We start from the raw sequence: 23,373 nt of genomic DNA, 5'->3' as shown, positions 1-23,373 counted from the left end.
TGGGGAGAATTTCCTCAGGCCATGATACTATTCCCACTGCACATCATTCACCACCACAGGAGAAGCAGGATGTTTCTTACTAATTGAAAAAACATTGACGACAGTTGAGAGAAAAGTAACTCCAAGGTATTTACAAGTATCAAGGCACAGAATTTAGGCCAGAGTCAAATAACTGCTCATGGACATTTGTAGTAGTATACAAATCATCAGTGATAATAACCATTGATACATCTGCCCTAGCAGCACATCAGTTTCTAAAGACAGTGAAGAACAGCAGCCTGGTCCACTGCAGCAACAGCAGTCTGAAGATATCTGGATATCTGAGGAACTCAGCAAGTTCAGTTGATTTCAATATGCTGCATTAGATGCTTTTCAATATAAGGGTCTTGATAAAATAATATTTGGAAGAAGCATTTTCTCCATCAATTATATTCTGACCAACTCATGCAGAATGACTTTGCCAAAACAACAGATCTATTTACTGGGTTGTACCTGTTTAACAGACATCAGGCATAAAACAGACAACAGGCATAAAAAGTATAATGACTTGGAATAGCAAAAGGAAAAAAATCAGTAACTACCATGAATGTTTGTGCTTCATCTCCTACCAGTCCAGCAATGGCTGAAACAGGTAAATCAGGACCATAGTATGAATCTTCACTATGAGAAACTGGGAAAAACAAATCCTTATGAGGACTCACAGACCCTTCTACATCAGGGAGTTCCACAGGGCTGTGAAAAAGCAAAAGACCATGTCTGAGGAGAAGCAATGTTATGAATAGCAAATGCTGATACAAAATGGACAAGTATGTTGTCAAAACTTTGAGACACCAACTCAGATAATGGGCTTTACCTCCACATGAGTAATGGAGGATTGTTGTACATAATTATTCTACATGGCACATACCATTTCACTGAAATGGAATAGTAACTGTGTGGGAACACCAGTTATGAGCGGTGTGAGCAATCTGGCAGTTCAGGCCTGGAGCCTGACATGGTGGTAGGCCATGCTCAGCATAAGTGCAGAGCCAGCTACCAGTATGCCAAAACAGTGCTGTGCCTGCAGCACTGTAACTAAAACAAGACGCTGGTAGCTAGAAACATAGTGAGTTATCTCGGGACAACAGGACATGCACCTGCATCAACAAACCTCATGTGTCATCCATAGTTGGACCAATAATCTACAATAGTGTGATGTGTGGTCACTCATAGAGGACCAATGAGTCCATGCCAACAAGGCATACCAAGGTTATATAAATTGTAGCAGTTTCCTTGCTACGCACTTCTCCTTCTTCTTTTCCTGCCTGTCCTATCTCCTTTCCTTCCATGCTTTGCTGTGCCATGCTTTCACCATAGGCCTGAGCCACAGGCCTGCAATACTGGAACAATAAAGGATCAGTACTGATCATATTGGTCAGCCGTATTGATTCCAAGAACCTCCGTCGTCGCCATATCTGGCTAAATAACTGCACTACAAAAGAGGAATGTTTCTAACTGGCAGAAATGGATTGCCATGTTGTAGCTTCTGTGTCTCTTCTTGTTGCCTTGTATAAACAAGTGTTCTGTGTTACTGTAATCAACCAGAATTAATAAAATGTTGTACATGCTGTAAGGATTCATGCTTAATGTTTATTAAGAGAGAGTTTATTGGTGATGAAAAAGTAGTAGTAGTAGTAGTATTTGCCTCTTACACTCTGGTGTCTGAGCGCTGTCACAATGCAGGAGCTAAGGATTCTACAGTTTACAAACTATGTTGATTTATGACTTTGAAAAAAAAAGGATGTGAAATAAACAGTTCTCAGTGGAGGTTTAACTTCCCCTGAATGGAATGAAAAGTGAAGAAAAAGGAGTAGATTATGTGTACTCTATAATGACAAAAGGCAAAAAAGCCTGCAGTATTCTTTTCAGATCTCAAATTAAGGCCTTGTCTATACATTCACTGGCATAACTGGGTCAGTGACAATATGTTGGTTACATTCATAGCTAACAAGATTAAACACACTTGGGAATTGTAGAGTAGCTGCCACTGACACAGCATAGGTGTTATACTTCAAGAACTGCAACCTGAATGATAAATACTACTTTTATACCAGACTCACAAAACCTTTTAGCATAAATGAAGTCTAGGTTTGCTGTGCTCAGTGATTCCATCAACAGAGCCACACCCTCTGGACCTGTAAATTTGCCATGCAAGCTGGAAATCGCACAGAAAACTGATACTGCTTTTGGTACAATTTGTGATTACAACAACATCTTGTTTAACCATGTTTACCAGAAAGGAACTTGATCCACATTTGGTGGTTTCATAACTACAAAAGCAACGCTCCACATGCAGGGAAGCAGTTCAAGAACTACTTTAATTCAGTTTTGCAGCTTTTGATAGAGGTTACCAAAGCAGCTGATTAGTATTAGCTAAGAAATGAAATAATGAATTCACATGATTTAGCAATTACCAATTGCAATTGCTCAGTGAACTACATTGGATTAACAGATTGCAAATAGATGTAGGTTGCTAGTCTTAGTTATTAAAATATACTTCTAGATTTTTCATAACCTGTGGGGTGTTCCACTTACTTTAGCTTAAGGTGATGCTCGTCGTTATTCCTTTCAATACACCAGACAATAACAGAGCTCTCATTAACAGAACATAGTTGTTGCCAATTCGTAGGGTTAAAACTTAAGGAGGTCACTGCTACCCCTGGCTGAGACTCACTGCACAGGAGAGTATTTTCTTGCCAGTTCCTTCATTAAGGGGAGTGAAAAAAAGAAATCCATTAAAGAAGTAAAAACATTCAAGCCAAAGATCTGGTTGTGATTATGACTGACATTCGAGATCAAGTTTGGAAAACATGGGCTTTGCCAGTGACGAAAAAATGTCTGCTGTCAAAAAAGTTAGATCCTCTTAAGAATGAAAAGGAGGTGCCTAATTAGCCAGACATAAAATTATTACTGCTGCAAATAGCAAAATCATTTTGAAAGCTGTCATTTTAGAAACATTATCATACACTTCCTTTTGTGAAAAGACCAACCAAGTCAAGAGACATGGCCTTTTTTCCATCCCTTCCACAAGTCACCACTTGACTAGGCCCAAAGAATTAACTCTTCAGCACCCTGGACCTCAGCCTTGCTTTTCCAGTCCATAAAATAATGATTATAATGCTTGCAGGCTTGCAGCTGGGAGGTGTTATAATTAGGAAGTAAAAACCAGTCAGCCTGCAATTACCTATGGATGAATTACTCTGGTAATCCAGTAATTGTGTTGTGAATGCCGACATAGAAGCTATGGCTACATTAAATAAGTTGAGCACAAAATGGAGCAGAATTTGTGTGGGACTGTTATGTATAGCTGACAGAAGCGCAGGAATCTGCTTTCCACTGACTTTTCTTTTGTCCAGCATAGCCTGTTTTCTGTTATCACCATCCCATTTACTTATTTCTCCATTATCTAGATTAATTCTTAACTGTATTTTCATTTCTTGGTGCTGTCCAAGAACTGGCCATCATCATTTGAAGAATATCACTAAAACTTTTCCTTAATTTCTTGGAACAGTATCTCTGACTGTTAATCTAAACAACATTTAGAGCTTTAAGTTCTGTCACTACTGCTGAGAGGAAAAAACACCTAAAATGCATACACTGCTGTAAATGGATTTACTATAATCCTGTTGTTCTGGCCTCTAACAGATTCACCCCCAGAAGCAGATCAGGATGCAAGACAATGGTTATTACTGATGGCACAAAGTGACAACTATTCACACACACACAGAGTAATACTCATTAAAATTACAGAAAGCTGTAAGCTGCTGTTCTGACTTAAAAAGATATCACTGTAGTAGCTTTCTCTCAACATCTGTCAGCGTGTTCTTTTCTCATACTTCACAAACAGTGCCAACATACTTTTATGGTAGATAATATATTAAGATTTGAAACTACATGGTACATGCATCTGAAAAAGCATCTGGCATTAAGCCTCTCCTTTGAAAAGAAAAGAATAAATATGCCTCAGATGAAAGACAGCTTCTTCTTATCCCCAAGCTTCCTGGATTTTGAGACTGACTTAATTTTCAAAACATTTCTTATACCTCTGATTCCAGCACAGGAACGTTGCAATCATCATATTGTTGTGACACATTTAAGAATGCTAAACACTGAGATTTCTTTCATCTGTCCACACACATTTTTACAAGTGCAAAAATGAAGGTCCTGATCCCACAGTAAATTTTTCACACTTCTCTTCAAGTTATTATAATGTCTAAGTATGATATTGTAAGGTAATTCTATTTTGTTCCAAAATGGTTTCTGACTGGCATCTAGGATGGGTTTTTTAATGAAAATTAGTTGCTGATAGTCATGATTCAAATAGGTTTATATTGCCTGGCCTTGGAAGCTGCCACCACTTTAAAACATGTAAACATTTATAAACATTTTCATTTTAATGAATAATCTAGAAAAAATTAGCAAGATGGTGGGGGGTTGTGTAAGTGCATACTATGGCCATGTCATTTCTGCTCTAAGTGACTATCATGTAAGCTCTTCAGGCTAGTGAGGCCATCTTGTTGGTTTCAACTGTGACACAGAGACATCCTTCCTGAACGAATACATACATTCAGAGTTCAAAGTAAACTTGTAAACTTTATTCTTCTTCATAGGGGATAAAGAAGAGGCATCTGTAAAAGTATCTACCATCACTACTAAGTTTCTGGAGTTTGGGGAGTTGTTGCTTCTTCACTGAAGAAGAAAGAGTCATCATTAAATTGTACAGACTATTCCTTACATGTCCTGGCGTGACTTCATCCTACTCCACCCTCCCCATTTGTTTTGAAGCTTGTTTGCAACGGAGGCAAGAGCAGGATTATATTTTTACACAGTAATAATAAAAAATAAATATACCCTTCCCTGTATCTGCACTGTGTTATATAATATTTATTTTCATGACAATGAGCAGAAAATGATGATCTAAGCCAGTGACTCCTGGCTGTGTAGCCACTGGACAAAATTAGAAGATCACACACAAGTAACTAAGAGAAGCAGTGAATGGTCCAGAGGGATAAAAAAATAGAATTCAGCTTTAGAACACTTGTCCTCCTGTTGGTAGACATTTTCTCTTTCACAAACAGCAAGGTACTTGACTTCCAAGGGTGAAGAGATTATTAGATGATGCTGAAGACCTTAGAAATACTTCAAAACACAAAATTTCAAAGGAGGCAGAAGACAGCTGTAGCAAAGTAACAGTCATTCTGACTAGTGGCTACTAATGCTAGAAACTAAACAGCAAGTTTGGTCCAGAATGTTTGCAGACAATGATCAATTTGACCAAAAAAAAAAATGGGGGGGAGGGGATGAAGGTAATCAGTGTGTCTTCCATATTTGTTAATTTATGTTAAAACAGCACACACACAAAAAGATTAATTAAATGTAAATGGAATTAGAGATTATGTTTTATACTCTTACCATACTGAAAGAATGAATTCTGGGATTGAAGAGTAACTGGCTAGATATGGGCCTGTGAAACTAAATGCAAGTAAGGTGTAGTCCAGCTGAGCATTACCTGAAATATAAAAATAAACAGCATGGTGTTTAATTGCCCTGGATTTTATTGTATACTACCACAGACAGAAGACTCCTCTCAGTTCACTTTAACTTTTCAAAGATGTTCTTCAGGCCTCTGATTCCTTTGCTTTAATCCAGATTATTGTTTTCATTTGATCATCACTTCAGACTCAGTGATCTTAAAGGTCTTTTCCAACCAAACCAATGATGTGATTCTATAGAAATGTTCCCTTTGTATCACTGATGGGAATTTTCTCTCTCTTTTTTTAATAATACCTTCAATTTGTAAAGTATTTTTCCCCAAGTACCCTGAAATCCTTTGTAGTCCTAATTTCATTCATACATAGAAAATAAGCAAGTGGTGTGACCCTTATAGAAATGGCAAGGAAACTGAAACAGGGACGGGGCAAGCAACTTAACTAAGGAGAGGAATGTCATGAGGCTGACAAAAATATACATTAAATCCCAGACTCTTGTATCTGAGATTTCTCAACACAGCTTTTGGCAGTCTGTTTGGGAGTCCACTGCAGTTCAATTTTGTTTTGTTATTCTGATTATATTTTCCTAACATGAAGCCCATCTATATCCAATTTCCCTCTCCCACCCCCCAGTTTTTTTGCATTGTCATATTTCTCCATAGCTTGAGACCAACTGCAAAAGGGTGCAGTGGACACTTCCTTCCACTGCTTTCCATGCATCTTGTCATGAGGCAGTTTCCTGTCCCACTGTTTTTCAAGTCTTCTCAAAAAACCCTCCAAACTTTAGAAAGTGGGTAGGTTAAGTATTGTTTTAATGAAATAGTGACAGGAAGAGTTACTACATTATTACCTTTTAATTCTGTCAGTTTACTCAGTTCTGGAAAAGCGTAGATATATATGATGGGGTTCAGCTTGCGATCTGAAAAGGCCAGCACTTGAGCATTCCCATTAGCTGCAAAGGCTCCCACCTGGCCAGTCTGACACTGCAGCACTGTAGTCTTCTTTGTTTCAATGTCCAGGAAGAGGATGTAATTACCACAGGGGTAGCAGGCAGTTTGATTGTTGATGAAACCGAAGTTCTTGTTTGAGAATCCCTGAACCCAACTTAAGAAAGAGCAATTGAATGTTAAAACATTAATCAAAGACACATATTTCTCAAAACACTAAGAAAAGGGGAACATTGCAGCCAAAATTACACTGAAGTCACGTGTGGGATGTTAGACATCCTCGTAGCAATGTTGCAAAGCCACAGTAACTTCAAGATTTAGCATTATAGAATAGAATAGAATAAACCAGGTTGGAAGAGACCTTCAAGATCATCACGTCCAACCCATCAACTAATCCAACCCACCTAAACAACTAAACCATGGCACCAAGCACCCCATCAAGTCTCCTCCTGAACACCTCCAATGATGGTGACTCCACCACCTTCCCGGGCAGCCCACTCCAATGGGCAATCACTCTCTCTGTATAAAATTGCTTCCTAACCTCCAGCCTAAACCTCCCCTGGTGCAGCCTGAGACTGTGTCCTCTTGTTCTGGTGCTGGCTGCCTTGGAGAAGAGACCAACCTGTCTGTCTACAACCTCCCTTCAGGTAGTTGCAGAGAGCAATAAGATCACCCTTGAGTCTCCTCTTCTCCAGGCTAAGCAACCCCAGCTCCCTCAGTCTCTCCTCATAGGGCTTGTGTTCCAAACCCCTCACCAACTTCATTGCCCTTCTCTGGACACGTTCCAGCAAGTCAACATCAACATTATGAATCATTCAGTTTCCAATTACACAGGGTCTATCTTACTCTGAAAAAAAGACTGTCATAAGAACATAGAGAAATGCTTAAATTTCTTTCATTTATTGCTAACAATCAAATTAGCCAGTTCACAGGCTCTTCTTCTGCACTCAGGTGTCATAGTAATAGAGTATACTTTTATTCTGAAAGAATTACACAAGTGCAATCCATACTGGGGACCCAACTCTATTTGCTTAACTATTTTTACACTTCCATAGTTCATCTCATTGTCATGAAAAAAAAAATACAAAGGCATGGCTTGTGTTTATATGAACCTAACCAGGAGGACTGCTCTGCTTTAAAGATACCAGTACTTGACATGTTAAAACTTTGGAATGTAAACAGGATGTGTTATGCAAGGACTGAAAAAAAAATTACTCAAGAGGAGTCAGCTTATGAATTTACAATGGTTCAGCAAAGTCATAACTGCCTGCAGATTTTTTTACTTTCAGAAAGTGTGTGAATAAACATTAGGGTCCTCTTACCAAGGGGAGTTGCATTTAACCCGTAGGTGAAGATGTCTCACTGAGCCAGTTTAAACTGTTGGTACCATGGCAGAATTTTCAGCAGTGTAACAGATATCCTCTGTGTACAACACTGCTGTTAGCAACTTCTCTTCTAGTTTGTATTCAGAAACTTTATATCTCTTCTATTCTTTCAAATATGAGAACTTGACTAGAAGAGACTTTGTTCTCTGCAATTGCAAGCAGCTTTTTTACACTCTTTTCGTGAACATGAGTCAGTCATAAGATAGGTCAGCTGCTGATCCTCTGTACTGTTCCTCTTCACTAGACAGAAGGGAGTAAGAGTAACCAGAGGGGAGCGAAAGCACACTGAGCACGTGGTCCTGCAGGCAAACTGAACACCATGGCAACAAAAAGGAGACATTTTAGCAGATGAATATTTTTCTGGACCTTTTACAAAAGAACTAGATCTATGCTGTACAATGGAACATAAGATGACCTGTACTAACAAAGTTACAGGACCAGCTCTAATTTTTTTTCCAAGAAAAAGAGCATTCTGATCTGACTCAGTGGAAATGGTTTATTTGTAACTTGTGCTCAAGAGATAAAATAACATCTAGAAGATGTGTGTGCAGGGATATAAGTGAATTGAATGCAGCACACTTAATCATCCTTACACAACCAGTAAATGCTTAAGGGGTCAAGGATTCAGGCCATTATCTGCTGTCAGGTTTGATTGGTGCAGCCCACAGTGAGTCACGCAATTAGCCACGATTCCCTCACATTTCCTATGCTCTGTCTCCAGTTCTGTATTAATACTGTCAGAAGCATTTCAGTCACAAACTTTGCCAATCGGTGAAAAGTAAATGGGGCAAAGCAATGAGAGTAGCTCGGAAGTTTCCCTACACAGCACTTCGCCACTGAAAAATGCTAGTTCATACAAAAGAACGTATGTGAAACCATGAGTTTCATCAAAATTCTGTATTTTCTGCAGACACAAGTATTCCAACTGCCTGCTGCATAATAATTTTCATCACTTTCTTCTAAGAGGCAAACTTTTTTTTTTTTTTTAAATGGAAATGGCCTTTGCTTCACATTCAAAAGGGCTTAATTTATTACTTATTTAGTTAGTTTGGATGATGTGTTTCTCCTACTACTAGAAAAAAATTACTAAAACAAGAAATATTCTTTCTGCTAAAATGTTGAACTCATAATTATATTGCTCTGTGTCCCATAGTAGCCATAAATGTTGATGAAACAGCTGAAACACAACGGGTAAGGAAGTTTAGCCATCTGCCCCATTACACAGAAATGATGTCTAAATACCCTAGATTACTGTGAAAGTCTCAAATAAGGTGTGAGAGAAAGAGCTTAATTAACCTACAGCTTCTATTTGTTCAGAACCAAAAAGCAAGCTGTTGGATTACCAAGAGCTCTGGAAGAAATACATTTTTTTCCTGTAACATAGTGTGGATTACTTTTGTTGGAAATGCAAACCTCAGCATTTCTGAGATGCAGGCTAAGATGCTGAGAAAGACAGACCAGAGCACAGGACTTATGAAGAAAATGAAGGGCCATGGTAGAAGATGATGGCAGTGGGATTTAGGGGGTACAGAACAGCCACGGAAATTCTAGAGGTGAAATAATCTGGGCAAAATGAAAAAGAGAGATGACCATGAACAGAACTAAACTGTAAGGGTTCAACAGTCCGGGTACTGAGTAGAAAAGCATGCTTTTGAGAGTTCATCAGGATTGCATGCTCCCAGAACCACTACAGAGGAAAAGACAATTCATACCATGCTTACCAACACGTCAAGCTCCATCTTAAAATAAGTCAGGGTTGCTTACTCTCTTTAAGTGCCTCCCTGAGCTAAATGCAGAGAACATAAGTTTCTTCTAAACCCACCAAAGGCTCACTCCCTGGTATATGCTGCAGCACCTGCGCTTCTTTCCCTCTCCCTCCGCCCTCTGCTGTCCTAAAACAGACCCATAGCACAGCAGCTTCCTTTCCTTTCCCTGTTAGACCCGCTCTATTCTTTGACGGCTGCATGAGCTGACCCGGGGTGACAGGGGCTGAGCCCCGGGAGCACAGGAAAGGACAGAGGGCACCTAGCTGGGGCCAAGTGGCTCAGGAGTGTGTGGCGTGTATGGAGCCCCGAAGAGCGCGGGCTGTCCTCGTCGGCCCCACCTCACTTCCAGCGCGCTCTCCTCGGCCGAGGAGCAGCAACGGCCTCCCGAAGCCTCAGCGAGAGGCTCCATCCGCCCCACACCAGCAGCCTGTGTACACCCGTCCCTAGGAACAAGAACGGCCTCAGCGATTAGCTGATACAACACCGGCCGCCAGGATCCAAACGGAGCGCTGATTGGCCTGCTCCGGGACAGAAGCTAACCAATGAGCGCGGGAAGGTTTGTAAAGCTCCAGCAGAAGTGGCGGAGCAGGGTGAGAGGTTGCTGTAATGTTCCCTGGTTACGGGCGCGCAGGCACTGGTCCGTGCCTAATGGGTCACTCTGCTTCTGAGCTACTGATTGCTGTGGCCTTTAACCTGGGTAATTACCGCTTGGGTTAGCTACCGTGGGTTCCTTCCCTGGGCCATCCTGTAGGTCCTGGCTGGAGCTGTATGCTTGCTGCTCCTGTTCCAGCGATATCTGGCCTTACATTTACTGAGACAGCTAGATCTGTTCTTCTGTCACACCTTGTGGCCTTCCTTTCACTGCAGTTCTTCTTGAGGTGTGTAAGACAAGTGCTCCTGAAGCTTTGAAGTGAGAGCACTGGTTAGGCCACACCTCTATACAGAGAGAGTGATTGTCCATTGGAATGGGCTGCCCGAGGAGGTGGTGGAGTCATCATCATTAGGGGTGTTCAGGAGGAGACTTGACAGGGTGCTTGGTTGCATGGTTTAGTTGGTTGGGTGGTGTTGGATGATAGGTTGGACGCCATGATCTTGAAGGTCTCTTCCAATCTATTCTATTCTATTCTGTTGGACATGATTTAGCAGCAGACTTGGTAGAGTTAGACAATGGTTGAACTCTATGATCTTAAAGATCTTTTCCAGCTGAAGTGATTCCACTATTCTATGATTCTAAAAGGGATGGAGAAGAACCTGGAAGCATTAAAGTACAGGCTTGACAGGGCTATGAGCAGCCTGATCTAGTTAAAGATGTCCATACTTAACTGCAGGAAGAGGAGACTAGATGATCTTTAAAGGTCTCTTCCAACCCAATGCATTCTGTGATTCTATGATGAATTCAGTCTGTGCATGTACTGATGCTCCTACAGGTCATGATCACAGAAGCAAGCATGAATGTCTGCAAGGTAGTAATTAATGAACCTTTCGCTGTACCCCGTTATCTATTGGATTATCAGTTGTCGCCTCTTGGGTTTTTGTCCTGAAGCAGAGTAGCTGCAGGAGAGAGGAACCCTTCTTAACATCCTCAAGGTGGGACTGGATTGGTTTTGAAGAGCAATAGAAGATGCCATCCTGCCATCAATGGAGAATCCCTGTCCAGGCAGTAAAGGAACTGAAGGTAATCCTAGTGCATCCCAGCTGCTGGAGGCACCATTTGGAAAGCAAAACAAAACAGGCACATGAGATGTTTTGCCATAGGTTTACTGTTGAAATGGGAATGCCAGCTGGGGTGGGTTATGCCAAGAAGAGACTGGGTCACCATCCTAGTGGGGAGGACGCCTGGCTTATGGAGGGACCTCCGGAGTACCCGAGGCTCCTCGCCCTGAAACCCAAGCTTGCCTCCCCCATGGGGCGCCGACGGCTTCCAGGGGTGGGAATTAAGAGGCCACACAGCCCCTGACGGCCGCCTGGCTGTCCGCGGCCCGCTGAGCGGCGGTGGTTCCCGCCCTCCCCGCGGCCGCCCACGGCGGGCGGGGCCGCAGGCTCCTGGGCTGAAGCGGCGGCGGCTGCGGCGCTAACAGTGCATCGCGATGGCGGGCGATCAGTCTCGCAGCTTGGGCAAAGGTAAGCGCAGGCCCCAGCGGGCAGGCCGCCGTAACGCTTCAACCGGGGCTAGGTGGCCCGTGAAATGGACGGGACGGCTGTAACTGTGTGCTCTCTCCTCAGGCAGCGCGGCCCCGGGGCCTGTGCCCGAGGGGCTGATCCGGCTCTACAGCATGCGGTTCTGCCCCTACGTCCAGCGGACGCGCCTCGTCCTCCGCGCCAAGGGCATCAGGTGAGGCTGTCCGGCGGGCTGCTGTGGGGCGGTGCGCGGCTCCCCGCCACCACCTGCGCTGCCGTGGCGGTCTGCCGGGGCTCGCACGAATCGGGGCGCTTCAGACTTCCCTTCTTCCCTGAGTATCTTAGGTGGTTCTTAATTAAACATTTCTGAAAGAACTGAATGAAAACGGGTTTCTGTGGGTGGTTTTCCTGTAAAGCTTGAACTACTTTAGACTTTCTGTGTCAGGGACGTTTTGCTTAAGTGAGGAATAAGTAGTCTGTGTATGGAATCCCAAAGTAAACCCCTAGGGAAAACTCTTGTAGTTGTTTGTTTGTGGTGGTTGTTTTTCTGTTGTTTGTTTTTTCTCTCTTTTTTTTTTTCCTCCACCTGTTACCTTGAATGTTTACAGTAATAGCATATGGGCTTGTTCTGGGTAAATGTGAATGCAGACTTAATGCATGATGTTGTTTGGGTTTAAGCTGCAGTGAAAATTCTGAGACATGGGAATAGTAAGTGTTACATGACTGTCTATCAAAATGGAATAGTGAGTGGCCTTTTTAAAAGAGGATATATACTATGTTCCCTCAACACCTTCTCATTTCTGTCTCCTCCTGGCAACCTTTCAGTTGTTTCAAAGGTTCAGCTGTGTTTAGCAGTGGGATTACCAGGAATTTTCTGAGATTTCACATATAACACAGTATATAAGTTAATGGTGTGTTAATGTAACATATTTCCAATGCATTTTTATTTTAGTCAATATTTGTTTACCTTTATCCTAAATGGCTGTTCTATCTGAGGCCATAGGTAGGGAAGATAAGTAGATAGAGTGCCCTCCTGATTTGCTCTTTGCTGTAAAGTCAGGTTAAAGTTCATCTGCATTTCTGAATTGGAGTTTAGCTTATTTGCAATCAAGTACTTCTTTCTTGCCCTTGAACTTGCCTGTGATGAGTGTGCTTCATTGTGAACTTCACCTTTGTTTTTAGCATGATTGTAAGGCCTGCCTCTCTTGTGTGCTTGCAGATTGTGGGTGTGTCTTTTACTAGTTTAACCAAAAACTCATTGGAAGTCAAGTGTTCAGCAATGGGAAGAGCTCCCTGGCAGTATTTCCATGTTTCAAATATTTAGTCCTAGAAAAGTCTTCAAGGGTGAGTTGGGGATCTGAGGATTTAGCCTCTTGTAGTAGTGGAGATATAGTGACTGCATTTCACCATGGTATTGGAGTTGAGTGGACTGTAGAGCTAAGCCTGTTTGGGTCTTGTTTCTTTTGCTCTTTTAGTCATGAAGTAATCAACATCAATCTGAAGAGCAAGCCAGACTGGTTCTTTGAGAAGAATCCCCTTGGGCTGGTTCCTGTTCTGGAGACCAGTAAGGGCCAGCTGATCTGTGAGTCTGCAATCACTTGTGAATATTTGGATGAAGCATTTCCAGGGAAGAATTTGATGCCTTCGGACCCATACGAGCGAGCCTATCAGAGGATGCTGTTGGAACAGTTCTCAAAGGTACTGTGTGATCAGGACAGCCAAAGCATGTGAAAGTGTAAATGACCGAGGCAGGACTTTGAACATCTTGGCAGTAGAGCAAGAGTTAGTAGACCAAACCAGCCAGATGCTTGAGACCTGGGCAGTGACAATTTTGTATTGTCCTTTGTATTCTACCTTGAGTCTTTCTGTAAGAAGTACTGTATGAATGAGAAGAGTGCCTGGCTGAGAGAGCCTGCAGCCATGGACAAGAGATGGCAGGTGGCTGTAGACATACATATAGAATACATAGAATACATAGAATAAACCAGGTTGGAAGAGACCTTCAAGATCATCGCGTCCAACCCATCAACCAATCCAACTCCGCCCAAGCAACTAACCCACAGCACCAAGTACCCCGTCAAGTCTTCTCCTAAAAACCTCCAGTGATGGTGACTCCACCACCTCCCCAGGCAGCCCATTCCAATGTGCAATCACTCTTTCTGTATAGAACTTTTTTCTAACATCCAGCCTGTATCTCCCCTGGCGCAGCCTGAGACTGTGTCCTCTTGTTCTGGTACTGCTTGCCTGGGAGAAGAGACCAACATCCGTCTGTCTACAACCTCATGGGACATGGGACATGCATAAGTAGACTGATTTTGTCTCTCGGTAGGGATTGGAGGCGGGCACTTCAGCTGACAGGAAGTAACCTCTCCATACAAGCACGTGCTTTGAAAGGTCTAGGAACTGAAAGCACTAAGCTTGGATATGAGGTAGCAGATAAGAGGGAGCAACAGCAGATGCAAAGAGATGTGGACAAAGAAGGGGGATGGAAAGGAAAAGATATTTTCAAGCCTTTCTGAATAGGGAAGAGGGTTACAGGGAAGCCTGTTGCAAATAACACAATGTACTCTGAATGTTAGTTGTTTGAATAACAAACTCTTAGAAACATGCTTGTTTACGAACTAAAATTTAGTTGAACTTGACCACTGGGCAACTTGCTGGTACTGTATGCTAGCATGATTTCTCTGGCAATTACCAAGTTAGAAAATGCAGTTTTGTAGAGGTCTGCATATCCTGGACTACATATGTCTTCCTTCAAGTACCTTCTGTGTTGATAATTAAAGTGCACTTGAATTTCAGAAATATGTAACTGGGAAAGTGCCACTCTGCACCTTGCCACTTTTATGGCTACTTTTTTGCCAGTGTGTACAAATGGGAAACATGCTCCACTTGTCATTGTTCTCATATTACAAGGCTAAAATTCATTAGTATTTAAATGTTTTTCCTGTAAGCCTTTGCTTACCTTTTCTGAGGTATAAAAGATTTTTCTCAATAGACTTTTAACTCTTTAAAGTTAAAGCTTTATCTTGCATAACATCTTAAGCTCTAAGTGACTTACAGGAGCATTAAAAACTTTATCCTTTTCTTTGTGTAGCTACCACCCATACTTTTCAAGCATTTTCTGGCAGTCAAAGATGGACAGGACGCCACAGCACTGAAGGCAGAGATTACTGAAAAGCTTGGCAAACTAGAAGAGGTAAGAGTGGCTCATGAAAACTAGCAGGTTACCTGTTGTTGTATGATCCCCTTTTTCTTTAGTCCTTTGCAGCTAGGTCTTCTGATGATAGTTACAGCAGTGAACGATCTTTGAATTTACTCCCCCTGCAGTCTACAATGCAGAACAGCACCATTAGAGTGAATTTCAAGTAGCTTAACCTAAACCTTATCTATATGATAAAGGCTGTGTGAACTTAAGGCATGTTGTGATTATTATTTTTTTTTTTTCATTCTAGCTGACTGCTGTTGTCTTAGGTTTGTTGTGCTTTAAATGTAAGGAACTCTTGATGCATGTTCTAAGAGCAAGGACTGAGGAGTCTTAGCTGCTGAAAAGCATCTGTGCTGTAGCTCTGCTGAAATCAGTGCAGATATGCTGGTGATGAAGTAAAATCTCTTTTGTTCAAGAGCTTCTCTTTGGAGGGGGTGAGAGGAAGCAGTGTGTAACCTGCCCTTGCTGAAATCTTAGCTCTGCAATTTCAATAGAGCTCCATGAAGTATCAGGTGAAGGTTCCTTCCAACCCCTAACATTCTGTGATTAGCAAGTTCACAGTCCTGACACAGTGTCAGTAGTGGTTCTTGGCTAGCCTGAACAGCAGCCAGACTTGCCTTTATCACAATCCCATTCATTTTGTGTTTTTATCAGCCATGACTAATGCTTGTCTGGTTTGATCAAGAACCATTCCTCCAGAGCATTTGCCTTGGCATAAAGCTACCAGGAACTTTATAGTGCTTTCCCAAATCTCATGACAATGCTGTGCATTCTGCTTCCCCACCCCACTGAGCTGTCAAAGTAAAACTGTTTTCAGGGTAGTTTTGTCTGTGTGATTAGGCCAGTGCTGGAGTAGTGCAGATGACAAATGAGTTCTTGGGGGAAGCCATGTGTGTTTCACTTCCCTGAAGTACGGATCTGTTAACCATTGACCTTCTTCCTCCTTTATTAATGCTGTGAAATACTTGCTGCTCCTTCAGTATCTCTGCTTTACTATACCCTGAAGCATTTTGCAGAAGGTCAGCTGAGAATGGGAGGAAGGAACAGAGCCATGCAAATTTCACTCAGCCTATGCAAGAGATGTTCAGGAAGGGACCTGTTTTGAAACGCTTCCGTGTTTAGTGTGCTGCTACCCGACAGAGGGAGCTGTGTTCCTGTCCCTGCGACTGCTGGCTTCAAATTCTGCCAGGCACCTGGTAATTCAAACAGCTTGATGCTTCCTGGAGGACTGCTTTAAAATTTCTACTAGACCGTGGGGGGTTAGGGGAGTAAATGCCACAGCAGTATAGCGTTGTGTGTGCAAAAAGACAAAGATTTGTAAGGTCTCTTGAGCTCCACCTTTAAAATGCCAAAGGGCCTGCGGACAAAGGAACTTGTACAGCCATGGCACTTGAAAGGTATTAGAAACTTAGAATGCAGCAAGTTCTCCTGTTACATTTTTGTGGCCCTGCTTTCTGTGCTGAGTTGTGAGCATCCCTTTCTGGTGTATATGCATGTTGCATTTGCTTCCTGTTCCTTTTACACCTGGAATCAAATCCAGCTCTAGAAGTAATGTTGGAAACACTTCCCTGAACACCACTTGGCCTAAAGTGCCCTGGGAAAAGAGTCCCTGCTAAGATTGTGTTCTGGTTAAACTGGATGTTAAATATAGCTGTGTTTATTGCTGTGGCAGTTTGAGGCTCCTCAAACTGCCACAATTGCTCAAGAAGTGAATGTGCATTGTTATGTTTGATTAGTGTGTGCCATTAAAGCTTTTTGACAAGTAGAGGAGTCATGAACTGACAGATGGAAAGCTCCATTTCTTTTTGTTTGTGCACAAGCTGCAGCTTGCTAGTGATTAATATTTTGTGACTGTTTTTGATCCTCTGGAGAAGAGCTGGACAGAGACAGCATATGAGATAGTTAAGCTTGGCACTACAGCTGCTTTACTGACTAGCTCTGACTCCCCAGGTGTTGTGTGCACAGGAGAAATGTGCTGTATTTCTGTTATATGCTGATGATCCCTTCTGTATGCCTGCATTCAACTAAGATGTGGGCTTTTTGTTACTGTAGTGTTCTGTTGTGGTCATTTTGCTTCTGACTGCAGTTGTTGTTTCTCACCTCACAGGTTCTGTGCAAACGCAACACTGTGTTTTATGGGGGGGACTCGATCACCATGATTGACTACTGGATCTGGCCGTGGTTTGAACGTCTGGAACTGTTCAACCTGAAAGAGTGAGTACTGTGCCTAGCTTCTACAATGTGCTGAAGTGCCTCAGCATAGATATTCTTCAGAGAGCTGCTGAAGAAAGTTTGTATAGTATTAAACTTGAGGGAAAGAATGTTTAGGGAAGGAATCTTATCAAAAGAGATGGGATCTGCTGTAAACAGCCTTGTGTTCGTTCAGCAGGTCTGTTTTCATACCAGATAGTGTTGACAGATCTAGAAGAAGTGGTCAAAATACAAAACTTTCTCTCCATCCCTAACATTATAGATTAAAATGTTTTTTAGTTGTAGGGGATGGAGTTATGGAGGCCTAGGTTTAGAATATAGAATAAACCAGGTTGAAAGAGACCTTCAAGATCATCGCATCCAACCCAGCTAAACAACTAAACCATGGCACCCCATCAAGTCTCCTCCTGAACACCTCCAATGATGGTGACTCCACCACGTCCCTGGGCAGCCCATTCCAATGGGCAATCACTCTCTCTGTATAGAACTTCTTCCTAACCTCCAGCCTAAACCTCCCCTGGTGCAGCCTGAGACTATGTTCTCTTGTTCTGGTACTGGATGCCTGGCAGAAGAGACCAACATCCATCTGTCTACAGCCTCCCTTCAGGTAGTTGCAGACAGCAATAAGGTCACCCCTGAGTCTCCTCCTCTCCAGGCTAAGCATCCCCAGCTCCCTCAGTGTCTCCTCATAGGGCTTGTGTTCCAAACCCCTCACCAACTTTGTTGTCCTTCTCTGGACATGCTCCAGCAAGTCAACATCCTTCCTAAACTGAGGGGCCCAGAACTGGACACAGGACTCGAGGTGCGGCCTAACCAGTGCAGTGTACAGGGGCAGAATGACCTCCCTGCTCCTGCTGGCCACACTGTTCTTGAATTCCTTGGTCCAAAACCTCAGACTTGAAATGCGGTCTTACACTCTTCTTTGGAAATCCTAGGTTGATAAAGGAGAGTGATTTTGTTTCAAGATGAGTAAACTCTCATATCTTCCTGTAGCTAAAAGATCTGTCCCTTTTGCACTAGCATTTTTTAATATGTAAATAGATGTTTGGTCCACTCTTAAACAGCTCCATTTAGCATGGTATTGCACTAGTGTGTAGGGAAAGGTAACCAGCACCACAACAAGAGGACACAGTCTCAAGCTGTGCCAGGGGAAGTTTAGGTTCGAGGTGAGGAGAAAGCTCTTCACAGAAAGAGTAATTAGCCATTGGAATGTGCTGCCCAGGGCAGTGGTGGAGTCACTGACCCTGGAGGTGTTCAAAAAAGGATTGGATGTGGCACTTGAAGCCATGGTTTAGTTAGTCATGAGGTGTTGGGTAATAGGTTGGACTTGATCTCTGAGGTCTTTTCCAACCTTATTGATTCTATGATGTCAGAGCCTGAATTCTATGATATCAAAGGAAGACTGTCTTTATAGCTGGCTTGAAATAGCTATAAAGAATCAACCTGTGTGAGGAAGTGGATGGTAAAAGCAGAAGACAAGTATAGAAGAATGCCTGAACCATTCTTAAAGAACAAGAAAGATACAGGGAATCCTGAACATTGAAATGTCTGGCACTGTAAAATGAGTGCTTTACTAATGGGTTGCTGACTTATTTTATCTCCAGTGGGGTTCTTGAAAATAGGAGGGGGAAATACTAAAAGCAGTGTAGGACCATAAGTCTATAAAGTCATTAAGGTATTTGAATGACTGAGGATCTGAACCACTGTATGTTAAGAAAAGATGCTTGCTGGGTAGGAGTTAGGAGTTACCCAGAGAAGTTATGCATTAACTAAACTTGGGAGTTGGAAATTGTACCTCAAAGTAGTGCCAGAAGAGAATGAAAGTAGCGATGTACACTAAGCTTTCCCTTTGCCACATGGCATTGTGTGTTTCAGTTGTGAGTGGGTTTGTCGATGTAGTCTGTTAATTGAATCCTCAGTTTCCTCAGACTGCATCTCCGTTTTCAGTTGCTGCATTTCAGGGTAGTACAAACTGCACAGCTTGTCTCGGTATGCAAGAGAAGATAGAAAAGGTTTGTAGGTTGTAGAGGACTGCCTGGCCACTGCACACAGCATTTGCTTCAAGAATCACCGTTAACAAAACATTCCAGAGGAAGGCAGTGGTACACAAGCCTCTGCCCTCACCTTGGACCAGATGATAATAAACAAGAGCAGTGTCTTTCGCAGTGGGGATAATGTAAGCACAAACACGCTGATACCTTGCACAATAAGTGCTCATTTGTGGGTTTGCTCAGCTTAGCAGAGTGCACAACCTCTGTAAGAACTCTTTCACTTTCCAAAAGCTAGATTGTCTTTATAATCTGATACATATTTATGTCACCTTATCTGAGATGAATGTTATATTGGGAGGGAGAGAGCAACACAGCCAGTAAAACAGAATTGCTCGAGCTGTTTTGCTTTCTTGATGCTCTCAGTTTCCCATTTGCATTACTCAGTCTGTTTCCCTTTCCTGTAGCTCTCTGAGTCACACCCCAAAGCTCAAACGTTGGATGGAGGCCATGAAGGAGGACCCTTCAGTCAAGGCTACAATGACTGACCCACAGATACTCAAGGAGTTCCTCCGGCTTTATTTGAACAACAGCCTTGAGGCATGTGATTATGGGCTCTGAGGTGCCAGTAGGCACATATTTGCTTAAGTGCTTCTTTTCAGTGTGAGCTATGGGGGTCTAGTGTAATTTGGTGTGGGCTCTTCAGTGGTTGTTTCACAATGGGGAATAAATATGCTGAAAAGGCGAAGAAATTTCCTGTGAGCTCCACTCAAGTGATTGCTGGCCATGTATGTGACATGAAGAGCTTTACTCAGAGGTGATGCTCTATTTTCTCTGGCCTCTTTGCAGGCACTGCTTGTGATCAGTCCCCAAACTGACCTTGTTACTTGGTTTAAAAATTGTAACACTGATGCCTTGAAAATAAATAAAATGCAAACAATCTTGTCTTTAAGCACAGTTTTTTCCTTCCTCTTTCCAAGCAGTCACTGATTGTACAGAGAGGAGTCAGGCACTGTAAAGGCTTAAACAGGTAGTGTGGTCTCTCAAATGAAGGTCCAGTTATCTGGTACAAGCTGTCCACAGCTGCCAAACCACCAAACTTGCAGTGCTACCCACTTACTCCTGCTGAAGTGACATTTGCAGGGACCATCTAGTAAAGGCTTCCAGTTTGGGCTAGATACTCTAGGGGAGAGTGTGGTTATAAACCTGCTGTGTCCTTCTGAAGGGTCATGTTTATTCAAAGTCCTAGCTTCAATTATCCTGGAGGCTGGAGCAGGGAGTAAAGCTATCAGAAACCATATCCTGAGCAGAAGGACTTGGATTTTCTGTTCTGCTTGAGAGCTCCAGGTGTTGCTATACATGTTAAAATGCAGGTGAAGTCAGAGCATTGTTTACTGGTGGGGTCTTGCTGCTGGTGAAGGGATTAACTTATTCTGTTTGAGCAGGTACATGCCAGGATCATAGCACTGTGGTTAGATAGGTTTTGAAGCTATCCTACATGCTACTATAGCAGAGTGGGGACAAGATTGCTTAAATCAGTAGTAGTCACAGGCAACATTTCTATTTTTTTCCACCCCCCTCCCCCCTTGTCCTTTCCACATAGAGGAGAGACCTCAGTCAGACCGCTGACAACCCAAACTAGCCACAATGCCAAGGAAGAGGCATGCAGAAATCAAGCACAACACTATGTTCAAGGAGGACAGGGCTGTGGTTCCTGTGGTGCTGAGGCATTTGACAGGAGATACGAAAGACTGTTCCCATCTGTCTCCCATTGCAGTGAGGTAAGGTAGCATAGCTGAAGTGCTCCATGGTTTTCCTGGTAACTGAGGCACTGAGTGTCTCAGAGCCTTCCTGGGGGCAAACTGGACTAGCCTTTTTTTTTTTAACCTTTTAATATGTTTTACCCCAGCACACTGACTGTGACAGGGTGCATGCTTGTGTGACTGATTGGGACAGCAAATACAAAAGACAGATTTGATGAGGAAAAGGCATTATTAGCAGGAGCTTGCTCTGTTAGTGATTTGAGGGGATTGTTTAAGCTCTTCCCAGCTTTGATTCAATCTATGCAGCTTTTCCCCTTCTCTTTATCTTTGCAGCTTTTAAGCACATCTGGTACTACTTGGAAAAACACTAATTACTCTTTATTGCTCTAATACTAATTGCTCTAACCTCCCAGAATCCTGGGGTTCTTAAAAAAATTTCCCAGTCTAGATCTGATGCTGTACATGATTGTCATTAGCAACCCCAGAGGACGCATAAAGCTGTGAGGTGTGTTGTCAGAACGTGGATCTAGGCTGTTTTATTAGATGAAAGTAGGATTTGAGTGTGATTAAGTTGCAATCCCTGAAATGGTGTTGGTGGGATCTCAGTGGCAAACTTCCAAGGATTAACTGCAGAACATTCAGGTTTTATTAGCTGCTCTACTTTGTGTGGGGCTTGTTAAAGCTGTCAGTATAGTAGGCTCTAAGTGGGCTTGAATAAGCATCTAGGAATGTGTTGCAGTTTGTTCCAGTGTATTACTGCATGCGAGTGGGAGTTCTGACATGGGGAGATCCAGTAATGGGTTAAGAGCAGAGACCAGCATCCAAAAACTGAATTGGCCAGTGCCAGACCCAAGTCTGTGTTGATTGAACAGAAAGCTGTGCACTCTCCCCATCTTTAGTGGCTATAGAGTATATCATTATAAGTATGCTGCTTCAGCAAAAAAAGTAAAATGAAATATTCTGCTTTATAATTTACTATTAAATATTGGTGTTCCATGTCCCCAGGCAGACAGCTGGGGTCCTGAACTCATTACAGCACACCCAGAAATGCAGGCCTCAAGCAAAGTGTTTTTAATGTGGTAATGAGTATGCAACATTTTGGTCCAGTCTTCAAAAGACAGGAAAAGTTATGTGGAGTGGACTGGCTCTCTCTCCTTTCACAGTGGATGGCTCTCTCCTTTCACAGTGGATGGGTGTAAAGGATCCATTGTAATAAAGAGGTCAAGGAAACACATCTCCTCAGCTTTAGTCAACAGAGGAAAAATATTGAAGTCAACAATGGAAGAATCAAGCAGGTGAGCAGCTCTGCCCTTTGGTCAGAGCTCTCTTTAAACTCTTCTGTGGATCCAATTGTACAGCAAGTACTGTATTTACTCACTACATGCTCCATATTTTGCCTGTAAAAGTTGTTGGTGGTGTTGCTTTGAAAAACCATTGGCTTGGTTTTTGGTTTGTGTTTTGTTGTTGTTGGACTAAATATAACTGCTTTCAAATAGAGGTTAAAAAACCAACCAACCCAAACCAAAAAACTTCAGGTAAGCAAGACATTGGCCTTGTTCTGTGTGTGTAGCATGTCCCTATATCTTTACTGCTGTCCTTGAGATGGTTGTTGGTACCTTAATGCAAGATGTGGTCCATCCTCTTCTTTATCATTTTATTATCACTTATATTGATGCTAAGATGAAGGTAACAGCCAAGATGGGAGGAGGATTGGGGATCCCAGGCTATTTGAGTTGGGTATTCTCTGAGATTTGGGTAAGGGGAATGGGACCTTGGGTGAATGGAACTGGGGTTATGACAGAAGGTCCTTGCTTGGGTAAGTTTTTGAGAAGTGTCCAGGGAGGCATTAGAAGGGTCTGTGATTCTTGTGCTGAAAGGGGTAGTAACTGTAGATACTGGTATGAAAAGTGATCACAGAAACACTTGTGTGAACTCCATATAGATGCTTCTGGCTTTGTTGCTTTTTTTTTTTGCATCAATTGAAAAAGAAAAGGAAATCTCAGCTTCTTGCTGTTTCACTTAATCTCAGCTTCTTGCCATACTTCATCTAACATCTATCTGTCCTGCTCATCAGAACTGTCTGGCCTGCGCATGAGGGCACGTGCTGGGCATGTGTTGTTGGCACAGTGTTTTATCTCCTGGGCCTGCTCTCCCCAGGTTTCCACTGTTGTGGCATCTGTCATGTTCCCTTTCATTCTCAAGGTGTGAAAACTGTCTGTTTCATAGTATCATAGTATCAGTCAGGGTTGGAAGGGACCACAAGGATCATCTAGTTCCAACCCCCCTGCCATGGGCAGGGACACCTCACACTAGATCAGGCTGGCCAGAGCCTCATCCAGCCTGGTCTTAAACACCTCCAGGGACGGTGCCCCAACCACCTCCCTGGACAACCCATTCCAGGGCTTCACCACTCTCATGGTGAAGAACTTCCTCCTCATGTCCAGCCTGAATCTCCCCACCTC

General features: G+C 42.7%; 2 protein-coding genes across 2 annotated transcripts in view; one reads left to right on the top strand and one right to left on the bottom strand.

The window, feature by feature from the left end:
* Window positions 1–10,035, bottom strand: part of CFAP43 (cilia and flagella associated protein 43) — a 47,153-nt gene extending 37,118 nt beyond the window's left edge. The window contains exons 1-5 of the mRNA XM_054163477.1: window positions 9,965–10,035; window positions 6,379–6,632; window positions 5,452–5,548; window positions 2,575–2,742; window positions 582–732 (exon numbers count right to left, since the gene is read on the bottom strand). Coding sequence (XP_054019452.1) covers window positions 582–732; window positions 2,575–2,742; window positions 5,452–5,548; window positions 6,379–6,632; window positions 9,965–10,035 — 741 coding nt within the window. The remainder of the gene's footprint in view (window positions 1–581; window positions 733–2,574; window positions 2,743–5,451; window positions 5,549–6,378; window positions 6,633–9,964) is intronic.
* A 1,818-nt stretch (window positions 10,036–11,853) lies between these two features.
* GSTO1 (glutathione S-transferase omega 1) lies at window positions 11,854–20,099 on the top strand. Its single transcript, XM_009908140.2, has 5 exons — window positions 11,854–11,958; window positions 13,220–13,442; window positions 14,839–14,940; window positions 17,057–17,163; window positions 19,616–20,099. The coding sequence occupies exons 1-5, from the start codon at window positions 11,900–11,902 to the stop codon at window positions 19,767–19,769; spliced, it is 645 nt and encodes a 214-aa protein (XP_009906442.2). The 5' UTR covers window positions 11,854–11,899; the 3' UTR covers window positions 19,770–20,099.
* The last annotated feature ends 3,274 nt before the right edge of the window (window positions 20,100–23,373 follow it).

The sequence above is a fragment of the Dryobates pubescens genome, chromosome 8 (assembly GCF_014839835.1).
Source record: "Dryobates pubescens isolate bDryPub1 chromosome 8, bDryPub1.pri, whole genome shotgun sequence".
NCBI classification, from domain to species: domain Eukaryota; kingdom Metazoa; phylum Chordata; class Aves; order Piciformes; family Picidae; genus Dryobates; species Dryobates pubescens.
This window is presented reverse-complemented; position numbering and strand designations above follow the sequence as displayed.

Coding starts and splice junctions, on each gene's coding strand:
- GSTO1 (XM_009908140.2), top strand. CDS start 11,900: ATGCGGTTCTGCCCCTACGTCCAGCGGACGCGCCTCGTCCTCCGCGCC. Junction 11,959..13,219: donor CTCCGCGCCAAGGGCATCAG/GTGAGGCTGTCC, acceptor TTGCTCTTTTAG/TCATGAAGTAATCAACATCA. Junction 14,941..17,056: donor AGCTTGGCAAACTAGAAGAG/GTAAGAGTGGCT, acceptor CTCACCTCACAG/GTTCTGTGCAAACGCAACAC.